At 42.8% G+C, this 17,387-nt stretch overlaps 2 protein-coding genes across 10 annotated transcripts in view; both read right to left on the bottom strand.

Moving 5' to 3' along the window:
• CARMIL2 (capping protein regulator and myosin 1 linker 2) overlaps nt 1-11,442 on the bottom strand; it is a 161,360-nt gene extending 149,918 nt beyond the window's left edge. The window contains exon 1 of the mRNA XM_078380362.1: nt 11,391-11,442. The gene's annotated coding sequence lies outside the window, so the exon portion shown is untranslated. The remainder of the gene's footprint in view (nt 1-11,390) is intronic.
• The window catches only part of RIPOR1 (RHO family interacting cell polarization regulator 1), a 156,880-nt gene that overhangs the window by 3,041 nt on the left and 136,452 nt on the right, over nt 1-17,387 (bottom strand). For 6 of the 9 annotated variants that reach the window (XM_020811466.3, XM_078380363.1, XM_020811464.3 and 3 more), the window contains exons 18-21: nt 16,643-16,801; nt 2,785-2,981; nt 2,463-2,546; nt 2,136-2,226 (exon numbers count right to left, since the gene is read on the bottom strand). In XM_020811466.3, the coding sequence (XP_020667125.3) occupies nt 2,136-2,226; nt 2,463-2,546; nt 2,785-2,981; nt 16,643-16,801 (531 nt within the window). Of the gene's footprint in view, nt 1-1,568; nt 1,633-2,135; nt 2,227-2,462; nt 2,547-2,784; nt 2,982-16,642; nt 16,802-17,387 lie in introns of all 9 variants that reach the window. The other 3 variants (XM_078380364.1, XM_078380365.1, XM_020811468.3) reach the window with 1 other exon arrangement.

The raw sequence follows: 17,387 nt of genomic DNA, 5'->3' as shown, positions 1-17,387 counted from the left end.
ATAATGATCAGGTATGTTAAAGCTGAGTCAGGATGACTCAGCAGTGCTGATGCAACTCAGGGATGATGCAATATGTGATCTGATTGGTTCTGTATATGTGTGTGAATTGTACAGTCAGTTGTATCTTCTTCCTGCTTGAAGATTACTTCTACATGTTATGCTGCCAGACTGCTGTGAATACTGATGTAAATACACGTTGCTGAAGGAAATGCTGCTGGACTGTGTGTGAGTTATTTCTGGACTGCCTGGACTGCGAATCACTCTGCTAAAACCACGATTTGTGTTAAGAAATGCTGACACCTGTCTCCGTGTGGATGAGGGCAAGGGCCTTCAATCCTGCCTTTGTTATCAGAAAATGCTAGGGTAGAAGAAATGGGCTATTCCTTTGTAAAGCATTCTTAACATAACTAGAGCCAAATACAGGTAGCTGAGTGCCAACTAGCTATCATCCTAATGGTACAGTAATTCTTCAAAGTCAGTTTTCCATCACTACAGGTCTGCGAGAACATTTTCAACAATTATGTGAGGAGTTCTTAATATACCAAGGAACAAACTTCTATGATTGAAAAAAGCAGGAAAGCAGAGGGTCAGTCAGTGCCAAGCCCAAAAACTAGAGAGTGGCTATCTGGATAAGACAGAGCAATGTGTTTTGTAAGCAGAAAAGCCTCAAATTCAGTCCCTGAAAACTCTACAGTGGGGTCTCGACTTATGAACTTAATCCGTATTGGAAGGCAGTTCTCAGGTCGAAAAGTTCTTAAGTCGAATCCGCATTTCCCATAGGAATGCATTGAAAACCATTTAATCCGTATCTGCTCTTTTCGTCCATAGAAACTAATGGGAAGCTGCTATTCCGCCTTCTGCCACTAGAGGGGGATATTTTTTCTTTTTTTCTTTTAACCTAAGATGACTTAGCTTTAAAAAAAGGGAAAAAAGAGTTCGTAACTCGAATCTAAGTTCGTAAATCGAGTCCATATAGTCCTATGAGAGCGGTTCGTAAGTCGAAACGTTCGTATGTCGAGCCGTTCGTAAGTCGAGACCCCACTGTATTTAGAAAATTCAAATAACAGATGAAGGGAAACCTCTCTTGTTACTTAGCACCCTTCTGAGTTGGTGGCAGTGAGAACAGACTGCTGTGCTAGAGAGACTAAATGCTTGACCTGGAGCTTGTACATATTAATTTTTTAGGCCACAGCTCCAAAAATTTCCAAAACGGCTATGAGAGTTGTAGTTCAATATTAATTTTCACAAGCATTTGGGACTGACTTCACAGAAGGTAGTTTTAGAAGAGGTTGTCATGTTAGTCACAGAAGGTAGTTTCCTAAGTATGTTATTCTACATTGTAGCCCGTCCACATGCATGCTGTTTCCTTTGCAGCAGTGACACAGATGCACAAAACCAAGACACAAGTGTACTAGGAAGAGTGCCTACAAAACTTGCAGGGAGTGCCACAACTACGATAAAGACCTGATTCAGGACCAATAAACAAATATATTTTTTTAAAAAGACACTGGCACAACATGCAGCAGGATGGGGAGGGGAACTGAACAGACAGGCTAACACATCCCAACCTGTGCAGCTGCTGTCATGACCAGGAAGTCTAGTTAGCCAATCAGATGGTTCGTTCAGTGCCATCTAACAAACAATAAACAACAGCTTAACATTTCTCACTCAACAACTCCAGTCAAGTGTGCTCAGTGAGTGACAACACAATGCAAAGAGAATATTTCTTCAGCTGCAGAGACCAAGATATAGGCCATTTTCCCCAAACCCTTTTTTGTCATAGGCCTGTATGCAAAAGCTCTGCCTAATGGCCCAGAATAAAGAGAGATTTATATAAGACCGTCTGTCTTCAGCCTCTGCTTGCCCCATCCCCCAACAGCAAGCCATCAGATGAGGAACCACTATGCGCCTTAAGGCCAAATCTGGCTCCTTGGGGCTTCCTAGAATGCCACACCCCATTGCCCATGAGACCACTCTTAGCTTTTTTACGTGCCCCTTGCCCCATTTAAATGAGCTGAAACACTTCTTAATTACTGGCAGTACAAGTTTACAGCTAACAGGTGTCCCACCCTTAAGGAAGAGCTATTGTCCAAGCTGTGGAGATAAATGTTTCTGGAAAAAAAATAGGCACTTACCACACAGCATGAGGCTCTGTTTGGCTGCCTCTCGCACAGGCTCTTTGTCTGTTTGACACAGGTACACCAGCTGCTCAATACTTTCCTTAGCCTATGGGAGGGAGTTAAAGGAAGCTGATGTTACTGGTTTCTAGTTCCCCTTTGCTACTAAGACAGCAGAGGAGCAGGATCAAATATGAATACAGAGTCTGAAAGCTGTTGCGGGAGTGTGCCTACTTTCACAACTTTCGTCAGGCAGGGGGGCAAAGCACTTCCTCAATACACGTAAATGTGGCATAAACTACTTCAAAAAGAGATTTATTTTACATCAAGAATCCAGCCCCTCACCTTCAGACAGCCCAGAGCTGCACAAGCAGCAATCCGTATTTGCACCTCTTCATCCTCCAACTGGTCAAGGTAGGAAATCAGGGCCTGAGAAAGACACATTAGTCAGCTTGCTTCTACCCAATGTTGTTTTGTTTCATCAAAACAACATTTTTATACTTCATGTACTAAAGTTCCCAGAAATCTTTGGGAGAATTCAGGCAAGAAACTGGCTTCAAATGCTTTAAAAAGTTCTCATGTTGCATGTAAAACCATGTTATTTCCCAATCTGCATTCTACGCACATACATCTGCACCTGGTTAAGAAAGGCGAAGTAGATACTTGCCCGTTCTCGGAAGCCAGGATTTTCTGACAGGCTGCGCAACTGTGCGGACACGGCCCCAACGACTTTGCTATTTCCTTCTATAAGAAGCAAGCTCAAGGCCTTCAGTCCATCCTTGCGGAGTCGACTCTCAGGAATGCGCTTTAGGGCCTTCAGCACCACATCTTGGTCATCAGAATTCAGGTTCTGTGTTAGCAAAACTGCAAAGGGATGATGGGACAAATGCTACTATCAGCAACATTTGAGTCTCTGTACATCAATTCCCAGGCTAAACAGGACAACAGTACCCCAACAGGAAAGCGAAAACCCTCCACAAAGCTTTTTTTTAAAAGAGTTTCTCTTTCAATAGACACAAAGAATTGCTGCCACTGAAAAATGTCACATCGGAGGTGATGCAGAGAGATTATATCATCCTGATGCTGACTCCTAACAGAGCACAGCAGAAGAATAAAATTGAGACATACCCTAAGGAGTGAACAACCAGAGCAAGCGAGCAGATAATGCTAGCAGGAGTGTGAGTAAGGAAAGGGTCTACTAGAGAAAGAGACAAAGGAAAAGGGGAGACAAAAGCAGAGGTACAAAAGATTTAGATCAGTGGCGGGGAACCTTTTTGGGCTTGTGTGCCCAAACTGGGGGGAGGGGAACCCCAGCAGGCGCTGTGTGGCAACGGAACCAGAAGTGGTGGCGGAAGGGGGAATCCTGGGCACAGAGGTGCCTCAAGACCCTACTCTGGATCCGCCGCCAGCGCCAGCTGCTCCAGATCTGCCTGTTGAAGCTCCAGCACTGCAGCTGCAGCCGTCTTCTCAGGTCTGTGCTGGGGGAAGTACGCATCCGGCGACTTATGGCTTGCGTGGCCCCAGAAAGGGCTCTGCGTGCCAGCTGTGGCACGCATGCCATAGGTTCACCATTGCTCATTTAGATTAACAAGAGGAAATGACTTGGAATAACTCTGGGAATTCCACATCCAGAAGCATCATGTTCTCTGTTTAAAAGGAAGTCTTGATGGCTGCTGAGAGCAATATGTAGCAGCTGTAAGTACTGATAGCTGACTCCTAAAACAGCACAGCAAAGGAATAAAACTAATCCCCCAGTTACAGCTAATGGGAGTTTGGTGAGGGAGGCCCTAACAAAATTTTTGATTCCTGCATACGGTGGTGCCCCGCTTGACGACGATAATGCGTTCCGTTAAAATCGCTGTTAAGTGAAATAGTTGTCAAGCGAAAGTAAAAACACCATTGAAATGCATTGAAAACCGGTCTGCATTCCAATGGGGGAAATACATCATCTTCCAGTGAAGATTGCCCATAGAGAACTGCCGATCAGCTGTTCCAATTCCCTGTAATGCGAAGCTTCCATCCGGAAAACTGCCATTTTGCCAAGGGAGGGAAGCCATTTTACAAAGGGAAGCCATTTTGCAGAGCCGGAAAAATCGTCGTTAAGCGAACAAACGGTTCGTGAAGCAGGCTCCTAATCGAGATCAGTGGCGATTGCAATAGCAATCGCAAAAAACCTATCGTAAAGCAATTTCAACGTCATGTGGGGTAAGCGTCAAGTGAGGTACCACTGTATAGTTATATATTGGTGGATTTTCCCAGCAGATAAGACAAAAGAAAGGACACTCATAGACAAACAGAATAAAAGTACTGTAACAGGATTATGGAGGGAAGAGATACTTCACTGGTGGTGACCTGCAAAGCCAGTGCAATGTTTGTCTTCCTTCCTGTGGCAAGTGCAAACTGGTAGCACTGTTGGAAGGAAAAGTGAAAGAACTAGAGCAGCAAGTGGCCATGCATAAGTCTATACATAAAGAGTACATAGTTCTCAAACAGCAGCAGCCAAGGGCGGTACTGGAGATGAAAAACAGCAAGATAAAGAAGAGGAGGAGAAAACTGAGAACAAACATAGTGGAGAAAGCACCACAGAAAAGAGTCACAGTCGGGAGCCAAAGAAGGAGAACTACAGAACCACTTTCAGATTTTGCGAAGGCTTTCACGGCCGGGATCTAATGGTTGTTGTGGGTTTTTCAGGCTCTTTGGCCATGTTCTGAAGGTTGTTCTTCCTGATGTTTCGCCAGTCTCTGTGGCCGGCATCTTCAGAGGACAGAACTCTGTGCTCTGGTGCAGTTTGTTTGGGAGTTGAGTACAGCCATAAAACCCCACAACCACCACTTTCAGATTCTTGAAGAGGAGTCTGGCAGGCAGCATACAGAGGAAGACCTACAGGAGACCCCACATGAGAGAGGCTGAAGTGCAGCCAAGCAGAGTCACCGATCCTACACTCTACAAAAAGAAGAAGAGAATACTAGTTTTAGTAGGGGAATCCCTACCGCATGGGATTGAAGCTGAAATATGCTGAGAAAATCCATGGACCTGCCAGATATACATTGGAGGACAGATTAGGGATGTGACAGAAGAATTGCCATCAAATGACTGCCTACAAAGGTTGTGCTGATGTGAGGGATTTGGATTTTGGGACCATTTGTCTCTACCAAAAAGTTTGCATTTCCCTTTCCCTTCCAATTCATTTTAAAGATCTTCTAATGAAGTTCTTCATACTGTGGCCAAACATATACTTCCAAATCCTTGTGAGGAACAATCCATCATTTGCCAGCAGCTCACTTCCTGGAAGATGACTCCCATGACTGGAATACAGCAATTGAAGGACATTAACTTGTTCAAAAAGAATAGAAAGGGTGTGGCAATGTACTATATGTCAAAAATACATGTTCCTGCATAAAAATACAACAGGAAGAGCTTGGTTGCCCCATTGAGATATCTGGATTAATGCAACTGGGGAGTTCTTAATCTCAAAGGAAGATAGGTAAGGCCCCATGGCGGAAGATCCTAACAGGAATAGGAGTCCAAGGTGGTGGTGGGGAATTACTTAAAAAGGAAAATTTAAAAACAGAACTACAAACAATTCTAACAAGAAAAAAGGATGGAAGATAGCAAAAAAGACCAATGTGCTTTCACAAAAAGCTCAGAGAAGACCTGAAAATAAAAAAGGATACATATAGGAAGTGGAAGGAAGGAAGAGTACAGATAAGAAGCAAAGAACTGCAAGGATGACAATTGGTAGGCAAAAGCTGAAAGTGAGCTGAGGTTAGCAAGAGACACTGAAAGAACAAAAAAAATCATTCTTCAAGTACATGCGGAGCAAAAAAGAAAAAGCGCCTCAACTACTCAGTGGAGATGGAAAAGATGACAAAGAAAAGGCAGAACTGCTCAATTCCTATTTTAGCTCAGTCTTTTCCCAAAAGGGATGTGGTGGCACTGCGGGCTAAACCGCAGAAGCCTTTGTGTGCTGTGGGGTCAGAAGACCAGCAGTCGTAAGATTGAATCCACGCAACAGAGTAAGCTCCTGTCACTTTGTCCCAGCTCCTCGCCAACCTAGCAGTTCGAAAGCATGTAAATGTGAGTAGATAAATAGGTACCACCACGGTGGGAAGGTAACAGCGTTCCGTGTCTAGTCACTCTGGCCACGTGACAACGGAAACTATCTTTGGACAAACACTGGCTCTATGGCTTGGAAACGGGGATGAGCATCGCTCCCTAGAGTTGAACACGACTGACTAAAATCTCAAGGGGAACCTTTACCTTTACCTTTCTCCAAAGACAGTCTATGACCCTCCAGCAAATGTGAAGTACAAATAAAGGGAACCGGACTGCAGCTTGAGATTGATAAACAAACAGTCAATAATATCTTATTACTTTGAACAAGTTCAAATATCCAGGGTTGAATGACATCCAAGGATGTTGAAGGAACCAGCCGAAGAACTCTCAGAATCATATTTTCTTGAAATCACAGAATGTCAGATAATTGGAGGAGGGCTAACCTTGTCCCTATCTTTAAAAAGGACAAAAAAGAGACAAACCTAGGAACTACAGACCAGTCAGATTGACATCTATCCCAGTGATCATTCTAGAGCAGATTATGGAGCAGTCACTCTGCAAGCATCTCGAATACCATGCTGCAATAACTAAAAGTCAACATGGATTTGTCAAGAATAAATCATGCCAGACTAATCTTATCTCATTTTTTAAATCGGATAACCTCCCTGGTTGATGGTAGGAATGTGTAGACACAATGGAATAGCTAATATCCTGGAAGCCAGAAACAAAATTCAAAATGACCTAGACAGACTTGAGCACTGGGCAGAAAACAATAAAATGAAATTCAACAGGAATAAGTGCATAGTACTGCAACTAGGAAAAAGAAACCAAACACAGTTACAAGATGAGGCACATCTGGCTCAGCAATACTATAAGCGAGAAGGATCTTGGAGCCGTTGTAGATCACAAGCTGAATATGAGCCAGCAGTGTGATGTTGCATTAACAGAAGTATAGTCTCCAAATCCCATGAGGTACTAGTTTCTCTCTATTCTGCACTGGTTAGGCCTCACCTTGAGTAGTGTGTTCACTTCTGGACACTGCACTTCAAGAAGGATGCTGACAGATTGGAACAAGTTCAGAGGAGGGCAACAAGGATGATCGGGGGCTGGAAATCAAGCCATATGAAGAAAGACCGAAAGAATTGGACATGTTTAGCCTTGAGAAAAGAAGACAGAAGGGAGATATGATCACACTTTTTAAATACTTGAAAGGCTGTCATACAGAGGAAGGGTAGGACCTGTTCTCAATCATCCCAGAATGCAGGACACACAACAATGGGCTCAAGTTACAGGAAGCCAGATTTCGGTGGAATATCAGAAAAAACTTCCTAACTGTTAGAGCAGTTTGGCAATGGACCCAATTACCTCGAGAGGTCGTGAGTGTGATGATTTGTGTTTTTATGTGTATTAGAATGGGATATGTAGTCCTAAGATTGTCCCAATAGCATCCATTTTGAGTTAAAGTCTGTTCTGTAGTAGGAAAGTTTTACATGCTGTTCCAGAGAAGCTTCGCTCTCTGGTTATCTCGTTGCTAAGATGAACAGAGAGCAGAGAGTTTCGTAGTCAAAATAATTCTGCCACAAAGAATGATAACAACTGAAGCTCCATGAGAAAGTTAGGCGGGACAACAAGACCCAGGAGGCATTCTGGGAAGAAGAAGGAAGAAGAGGAGGGGGCGAAAGATGGAGTTTGCCTGAGAAAGGGGCAGACACGTGCTTTTCCCATAATGGACTGGTTTTTCATCTAGCATCAGCCTTTGAAGACCCAAGACACGTGAGATGGATGATTTATGCTTTTTGTTAGTTAGCATAGTTTCATTTCTTTATTTTTTTTAGCTGGAGTGGGGGAGTGGTGTGTTCCGTTGGTCTTGAATGAAAATGTACCTACTGACTTATTGTACTATCAACTGAAACCTTTTCTGAAGTAATTCATTTTAATAAAACAGTAATGATTGATTTCTAACTAGAAGCATTGTTTCTTGAGCAGACTAGCTGAATGTCTAATTGGCCACGTGGGTTTGCTACCAAACTTTCAGAGCCAAATCATTCTGAGTATATCTCATGGTTATGTCTGTGTTGCTTTCTTAATAAGGAGATTGGCCTCTGAGGAAGAAAATTTAGACAGAACCTGGCTGGGTTTCAATTGGCTCTGCTCAGCAGTTAGAGGTTTGTCTGGTTTTCGTACTCGTCCCAATTTCCTGCACCCCCATAAATCTCTTTGGAGATACGGGGCTGCTTACATGGTTGGCAGCGGTCGGACGGAACACGTGCTTTAGGGTGATTTATGGATTTATGGTGCTTGCTTTGTAAGTGAAGCTGCAGGCATTCTTCCGGAAGCCTTGGCTGAGGGAGTGCGTGCATGCTGACAGGCTGTAAATTAGCCAAATTGCTTTTCTCTTTCCAGCTAAGGATCTTACGGAAAGACTTAGCTGCAGTGAGGTCTGATAAGAAACAACGCTTAGGTTTTAACAGACATTAAAATCTGTTTAATTGGGCTGTTTAATGAGTGGGCATTTTCATGCAAGTAAACGGTCGCCCTTCTGAAGCTCCAGTTTAGGGCTGTTCCTGCCAGAGTGTTTTATGGCTTTGCTCTTGCCCTACAGTTTCGGCTACATGGGCAGAGAGAGATTTGGCGTTTGCGTTAGTTGAAGCTTATATGGAGCAACACTTAGCAGCAGAAGAATTTTTGGAATTGCCTGGAGAGCTGTTTGTGACTCAGAGAAAAGTTAAAATTGGTAGTGCATCTGCTAAATTGGTTAGTACAGATACGAAGCCCTGGCACCAAGAGCTTTTGGAGGCTCTTGAACACGACGTCTTGACTCCAAGTGGAGCTAAGCAAAGGATTACTTATGATTCTTCACAACTGAGAAGGGAATTACAAAAGGGAGATATAATGGCTAAACTCCCAGCACAGGACGTCCAGGATCTACTTAGATCTGATTCAGATCAGACTTGGACTAAGTTGCAACAGATGGATCAGGCAGAGGAAATGGCGGGTGCCAGCACTCCAGTAGGGAGGGGAGTGCCAGGCAGAGGCATTTCTGATGGGACAGCAGGAGCAGCAGCAGCAGCAGCAGCCGGTGCTGTGGGTCCTGATCCTAACAAGAGTTTATCACAAGTGGATAAGTTAACAATGATGTTTGCAGATTTTGTTGCTTGTCACACTCAATCTATTCATAATCAGAACATTGATGATGAGTTATTGAAGCAGTACAGAGAGGCAGAGGTGGAGCGTTTGGTTAATAAGCTGAAGGAAAAAGAGGAGTCTGAGGACTCAATAGCCAGTGTTGATAGGAGCAATCTACCTTACTACCATGATGACCTACCTGTTAGGGCAAAGACTACACCAGTAGTCCCTAAGAGACAGAGTCAGCCTGAATTTAGAAAGTCTTTTCCTCAAGAGCCCAGGCAAAGTTCATTTGAGCAACGCAGGAGTCTAGCTCCTAGCCAGAGTAAAATGCCTCTTAAATGTTTTGAATGTGGTGGCTCTCATCTGCGACGAGATTGCCCAAAGTTGAATGTGCCAGCTAGCCAAGTTAAGGAGCCAGCTAGGAAAACACCTGTGCCAGCTCCACGCAGATCTAAAGCAGGCACACCCAAGATGGCGTATGTAAGTTCTGTGCCAGCAGGAACTCAGCAAGTGCCAGCTGCCAGTAATGCAGTTTCTGTGCCTCACCAGTCAAGCATTGTGCCTTCACAGAGTCATGAAGGAGTTAACTTAACTGTAACCCCTTCGCAAGCCAGTGGAATGCAGGCAGCAGTAAACCAATATGTGCCTAGAGTTTTGGACTTACAAATTGCTTCAATTTCCTCAGAAATTGTAAAAGAGACTGCGTCAGGAGAGAGGTTTTCAGTTATGGATCCTGATTGCATAGTACCAACTGCGCAAAGGGACTGGGCAACCCGCACATTTTCTGAGGTGGTTTTTCTTCACACACCTGGAGGTGATATGGCTTTAAGTGCTTTTCGTGACTCGGGTGCCGACATTTCTTCGATAAGCAAACGTTTTCTAGACCCCACCTTAATCTTGAACAACCTGAGGTGTCCAGTAAAAACTTATGGATCTATAGAGACTGATCAGCGTTTCATTCCTTTAGCGTATGTCAAAATTTCGTATAAGAGCTGGTCAGGGGCAAAACATATTTTAACCCATGAGGGAAAACCTGATTTTCTTCTTGGAAATGATCTTGCTTTTTTGGATCACATGCAGAGTCAAAATGCAACTTCAATGTCGGTAGTTACGCGTTCTCAAAGTAGAGAGATGCATAATCTTGAACGGGAGCAGGGATCCACTGAGGATAGCTCAGATGGAGACCTTACCCAACAGCAGCCTCTTGTGACCGAACCTGATAATGCAGCTACAACAGAAACTAAAATGGAGGAGGTGATACCTAAGGGATCAGAGGACTTTAGACTGAAGCAGCTTAATGATCCCTCTCTAGCTTCTTTGAGGTCACAAGCAGACAACTATGCTGAACGCCCTGCGCATCAGCAAGTTAGTTTCCTGTGGGGAGAAAATGGACTTTTGTACAGAGAATATTTCCCCAAATCCAACTTGGATGCCCAACCTGTTCAACAGTTAGTCGTGCCTACTGAATATAGACTGAGAATACTAGAAATGGCTCATGATCATCCGAGTAGTGGGCACCAGGGAATACAAAAAACCCTAAAGAGGATTTCTCAACATTTTTACTGGCCTGGTATTTCAAAAACTGTAAAGGACTATGTCAGTTCTTGTGACTATTGCCAACGCACAGGCCATCAAACTGACAAGGTAAAGGCCGAAATGCATATTATGGAAATTCCTGACCAAGTGTTCCAGTGTTTGCAAATGGATGTACTAGGACCTTTTGTTCCTACTAAATCTAAGAAGAAATATATCATTTCTTTCATCTGTTCTGCCAGTAGGTGGATCGAGGCTTACGCTATTAGCAACCTGACAGCTACCACCATAGCTAGAATCATCGTGGACTTGTGCTCACGTATTGGAGTACCATCCAAAATAATTTGTGATCAAGCAGGAGCCTTTACAAGTGAACTTATGCGTAAGATCTGCGAGATAAGTGGAATAACCATCAGTTTTTCCACGGCCCATCATCCTCAATCTCATGGCATGGTGGAAAGAGGTCAACAAACTTTGCTTAGGATGATTAAAACTTTGACCCAAGAATATGGAAACATTTGGGATGAGCTTTTGCCTTTTGCTTTGTTTGCTTACCGTAGCTCAGCTCATTCTTCACTAGGTGGCTTTTCTCCAAGTGAGGTGGTGTTTGGAAGAAATCTACAAGGACCATTGGACTTCCTGAAATCCGATTGGGAAGGTGTGGTTAAAAGTAGTACTGTGCCAGTTGCTGATTTTGTTAGAAAACTTCAAGAGAAACTCTTGGCTGTCCAGGAGTTAGCCAGAGACAATTTGTTGGACGCTCAAGCAAGTCAGAAGTTCTTCCACGACAAGAGATCCAGACACAGGGAATTTTCTGTGGGTGATTTGGTACTTGTTCTGAACCCACTCAGACCTTCTAAGCTAGAAGTTGTCTGGGAAGGTCCAGGTGAAATTGTTCAAAAACTGGGAAATGTCAATTATCTTGTCAAAATGTTGGATTCTAATAAGAAACCTGTTCTTTACCATGTCAATAGTTTGAAACTGTACAAAGATAGATCTGCAATGGTTTTTCAATGTCATGCTGAATATTTTCATGCTGCAAATGAACCTATTGATATGTTATCTGAATTGCAAGATGCAGGTACCTGGTCTGATAATCTTGTTTTAACAGGTACCGTTGATCAGAAAGAAAGGTTGTTTCAAATTTTAGAACAATACCAAGATGTGTTTTCAGATAAACCAGGTTACACCAAATTGATCAGTCATGTGATAACTACTGAGAACAACGCCCAGCCCATACGGTCTAGCCCATATAGAGCAATTGGTAATCATGCTATCCAAATTGAACAAGAGATACAAAAGATGTTATCTTTGGGGGTGATTGAACCGTCATTCTCCCCTTGGGCTTCTCCGGTGGTTCTGGTGCCAAAACGTAACGCTTTGGGTGAAATTCTCGAGGAAGTAAGATTTTGTGTTGATTACAGAAAGTTAAACAGTGTTACTGTTCCAGATCCATACCCATTGCCTAGAATGGATGATTTAATTGAACATCTTTCAAAGGCTAAGTTTATCAGCATTCTCGATCTAAAGAATGCTTATTGGCAGTTAGATTTGGCTGAAGATTCACGAGATAAGACCGCTTTCATCACGCACGTGGGAACTTTCCGTTTCCGCAGATTGCCATTTGGTTTGAAGAATGCAGGTGCGTCATTTCAAAGGATGATAGACAAACTTTTACAAGGTTTACCTTTTGCAAGTGCTTATCTTGATGATGTTGCCATTTTCAGTTCTGATTTTGATTCTCACATGTCTCACATTGAAACTGTTTTGTCCAGACTTCAGCAAGCAGGACTGACAGTCAAAGCCAGCAAGTGTCAGTGGATGCAAGGAAAAGTCATGTACTTAGGTCATTTGATTGGGCAAGGAGAAATTCAGACTTTGCAAGCTAAAGTACAATCTATTAATGATTGGCCTATTCCAAAAACTAAGAAACAGGTACGCTCGTTTTTGGGCCTAGTCGGCTACTACAGAAAATTCATTCCTGATTTCAGTCATTTGGCTTCACCTCTGACAGAGCTCACTAGGAAGAGACAGCCTGTCAAGGTAAAGTGGACACCAGAGTGTCAAGGTGCCTTTGAAGCTTTAAAAGCTAAGATTATGGATGCACCTATACTGAAATCCCCTGATTTTGACAAACCATTCATTTTACAAACTGATGCTTCTGAATTAGGACTGGGAGCTGTTTTGTTACAGCAAGGAGAAGATGGGAACCTTTACCCTATCTCATACTTCTCTAGAAAACTCTTGGATAGAGAGAGAAGTTACGCAGTACCTGAAAAAGAAGCTCTTTCTATATTTTGGTCTCTCAATTTACTTAGGCCTTACCTATGGGGTCGTAAGTTTACACTCCAAACAGATCACAGAGCTTTAGTTTGGTTGCAGAAGATGAAATCTCACAACCAAAAATTGTTGAGATGGAGTCTAGCATTGCAAGATTTTGATTTTGAAGTTCAACACATTCCTGGAAAATTGAATGTAGTGGCAGATGGTCTTTCTAGAATGTACTGTGAAGATTCTTATGAACCTGAACGTTGAAACAATGTATTCAACAGTGTGCTATGTTTCAGTATTGTAATAGTTAAATCTGTAGTTGAATTCTGAGATGTAACCAGTTAATTACTTTGAATTACTTTTTAGTTACTTTTACTTGATTTCTTAAAATTTGATCAGATTAACTGCTCTGAATTTTAACGATAATCAGGGGGGGCATGTGATGATTTGTGTTTTTATGTGTATTAGAATGGGATATGTAGTCCTAAGATTGTCCCAATAGCATCCATTTTGAGTTAAAGTCTGTTCTGTAGTAGGAAAGTTTTACATGCTGTTCCAGAGAAGCTTCGCTCTCTGGTTATCTCGTTGCTAAGATGAGCAGAGAGCAGAGAGTTTCGTAGTCAAAATAATTCTGCCACAAAGAATGATAACAACTGAAGCTCCATGAGAAAGTTAGGCGGGACAACAAGACCCAGGAGGCATTCTGGGAAGAAGAAGGAAGAAGAGGAGGGGGCGAAAGATGGAGTTTGCCTGAGAAAGGGGCAGACACGTGCTTTTCCCATAATGGACTGGTTTTTCATCTAGCATCAGCCTTTGAAGACCCAAGACACGTGAGATGGATGATTTATGCTTTTTGTTAGTTAGTTTGTAAGCAGCCCCGTATCTCCAAAGAGATTTATGGGGGTGCAGGAAATTGGGACGAGTACGAAAACCAGACAAACCTCTAACTGCTGAGCAGAGCCAATTGAAACCCAGCCAGGTTCTGTCTAAATTTTCTTCCTCAGAGGCCAATCTCCTTATTAAGAAAGCAACACAGACATAACCATGAGATATACTCAGAATGATTTGGCTCTGAAAGTTTGGTAGCAAACCCACGTGGCCAATTAGACATTCAGCTAGTCTGCTCAAGAAACAATGCTTCTAGTTAGAAATCAATCATTACTGTTTTATTAAAATGAATTACTTCAGAAAAGGTTTCAGTTGATAGTACAATAAGTCAGTAGGTACATTTTCATTCAAGACCAACGGAACACACCACTCCCCCACTCCAGCTAAAAAAAATAAAGAAATGAAACTATGCTAACTAACAAAAAGCATAAATCATCCATCTCACGTGTCTTGGGTCTTCAAAGGCTGATGCTAGATGAAAAACCAGTCCATTATGGGAAAAGCACGTGTCTGCCCCTTTCTCAGGCAAACTCCATCTTTCGCCCCCTCCTCTTCTTCCTTCTTCTTCCCAGAATGCCTCCTGGGTCTTGTTGTCCCGCCTAACTTTCTCATGGAGCTTCAGTTGTTATCATTCTTTGTGGCAGAATTATTTTGACTACGAAACTCTCTGCTCTCTGTTCATCTTAGCAACGAGATAACCAGAGAGCGAAGCTTCTCTGGAACAGCATGTAAAACTTTCCTACTACAGAACAGACTTTAACTCAAAATGGATGCTATTGGGACAATCTTAGGACTACATATCCCATTCTAATACACATAAAAACACAAATCATCACAGTGAGTGCTCCAACACTGGAGGAATTCAAGAGAAAATTAGATAATCACCTGGCAGATATCCTTTGATTTGCATTCCTCCACTGATGGAGTGGACTTGATGGACTTATAGGCCCCTTCCAACTTCATAATTCTATGATTTTATGAATATATCTTGACTTCAGCAAAGCTTTTGACAAAGTGCCCCATGATATTCTGATTAGCAAACTAACTAGGTATGGGCTGGATAGAACAACTGTCAAGTGGATGCAGCACTGGTTACAGTATTGAACTCAGAGATTTCTTATCAACGGCTCCTCAAACTGGGAGGAGGTAACAAGTGGGGTACCACCAGGCTCAGTCCTGGATCCAGTGCTTTTCAACCTTATTAATGACTTGGATGAGAGGGTGCAAGGAACGCTCATCAACTTTGCAGATGACACAAAACCGAGTGAGAGCTAATACCTTGGAAGACAGAAATACAATTCAAAAAGGTCTTCACAGGCTTGAGCACTGGGCTAAATACAACAGAATGAAATTTAAAGGGGTAAGTACAAAGTTCTATATCTAGAGGAACAAATGAAACACACAGTTATAAGATGGGGAAGTAAAACAATGGTTCAGTAAAACTATGAGTGAGTAGGATCTTGGAATTCTGGATCAGAAGCTGAATATGAACCATCATTGTGATATGGCTGCCAAAAAAGGTAAGTGCTATTTTTAGGGTGTATTAACAGAAGTGTAATCTCTAAATCATGGGTCTATTCAGCATTGATTAGGCCTCATCTTGAGTACTGTGTCCAGTTCTGGACACCACATTTTAAGAAGAATGATGACATACTGGAACAAGTTTAGAGGAGGACAACAAGAATGACCAGGGGCTGGAAATCAAGTCCTATAAGGAAAGACTGAAAAATGTTTAGTCTTGAGAAAAGAAGAATGAGGGTAGGTATGATACAATAGGCAAAGGTTCCCCTTGACAATTTGTCCAGTCGTGTCCAACTCTAGGCGGCGGTGCTCATCTCCATTTCCAACCCATAGAGCTAGCGTTTTGTCCGCAGACAATCCTCCATGGTCACGTGGCCAGCGTGACTAGACACAGAACGCCATTTACAACAGCACTTTTCAAATACAGTACCTGAAAAAGAGAGGCACAATCTGTTCTTCATCTTCCCAGAGTGCAAGACATGTAATAATGGACTCAAGCCACAGGAAGCCAGATTTAGGCTGAATATCAGGGAAAACATCCTAATTGTCAGAGCACTATTACGATAGAATATATTGCCTCTGGAAGTGGTGAGTGCTCCAACACTAGAGGCATTCAAGAAAAAAAAATCAGACAATCATCTGTATATACTTTGATTTGGATTCCTGCACTGAGCAGGGGGTTGGACTCAATGGCCTTATAGGCCCCTTCCAACTCCATTATTCTATGATTCTACGTGCTGGCATTTGATCCGTGATGGCTGTTCACACATACAAATGATTGTTTATTGTTGTAGCCATCCAGTGTTGTGGTATTTCTATGGTAAAAGGGCTGGGATAAAGGACAACATAGTGACTCCTCCCCAATGAGTGCTCAGAAGGTAACAGAATGCCACTTCAATATTGACTACTGAATAGCATTTATCATACCTTGTGGTATCAGTAGGCCAGATCATATAGTCCACATAGTTGTACAGTATTCTCCAATCAAGGAGGCTCTGGACAGTAGCCAAAGAGCTACTATTGCTGCCCTAAAATCTGTGGGCTGAGGCAGGAGCCTCTTCACTGAATGGTAAGAGTCAGTTCTTGGTGGGAATTTTTCCTGCATTCTCACTTATCATTTGAGATACCTTCTTCTGTCAACTCCATGATGCATGAGTCCAGGGCCAAGGCAGGCAATGCCTCAAAGTAGCTCCAGTACTGGAAGAGGGTGACCTGCTCAACTTGACAGCTACCCTGGCGTCTAGGCAGCCTGCGTTGTAGAAGTTCCTCCACCAGTTTCACACACACTGTGGTGGGAAAAAAGTCATACATAAGTAGGTCTTCCAAATACTTAATATATGCAGCTAGAATATTACTGTATTTGAAGATTTCTACTTGAGATTAGAGGACAACAGAGATGGGCAGGAGGGATACAATCTCAAGGTGACACACCTGGAATGGTAGGGCGGCTGCTCTTTGGACAGGATGGAAGCCTGGAGAAATGGTGATACAATGTGTGTTCAATCTGACTTCACTCTCAAAGTAAACTCACCTAACAAAGTGCTGGCAAGTCTCAATAAGCAGGAAGGAGGCCTAAATTTGGCTTGAGACAGTACCACATTTTTCTTGGGTCTTGAATGAGTCTTACTCTCAATATAAGAAAAATAAATTACCTCTCCATCGAAGAAAAGACAAAGTGCCCTAGAAGTGATTTTGGGGGTACCACTGAGCTATTTCCTTTCTTTGGCTGTGTGAATCCAGTATAGACTGTTGGATGGAGTCTTGTCTCAAGTTCCCACTGAGCCAGGAAATATGTGGGGTGATCTTGGGCTAATCCCACTCATCTACCTCACAAGTAATGTTCTAAGTTTCTGTCCTGCTGCACAGGAGCCT

This window comes from Pogona vitticeps, chromosome 10 (genome assembly GCF_051106095.1).
Source record: "Pogona vitticeps strain Pit_001003342236 chromosome 10, PviZW2.1, whole genome shotgun sequence".
NCBI lineage: Eukaryota > Metazoa > Chordata > Lepidosauria > Squamata > Agamidae > Pogona > Pogona vitticeps.
The sequence above is the reverse complement of the archived record's forward strand: the minus strand, read 5'-3'. Positions and strand labels throughout refer to the sequence as shown.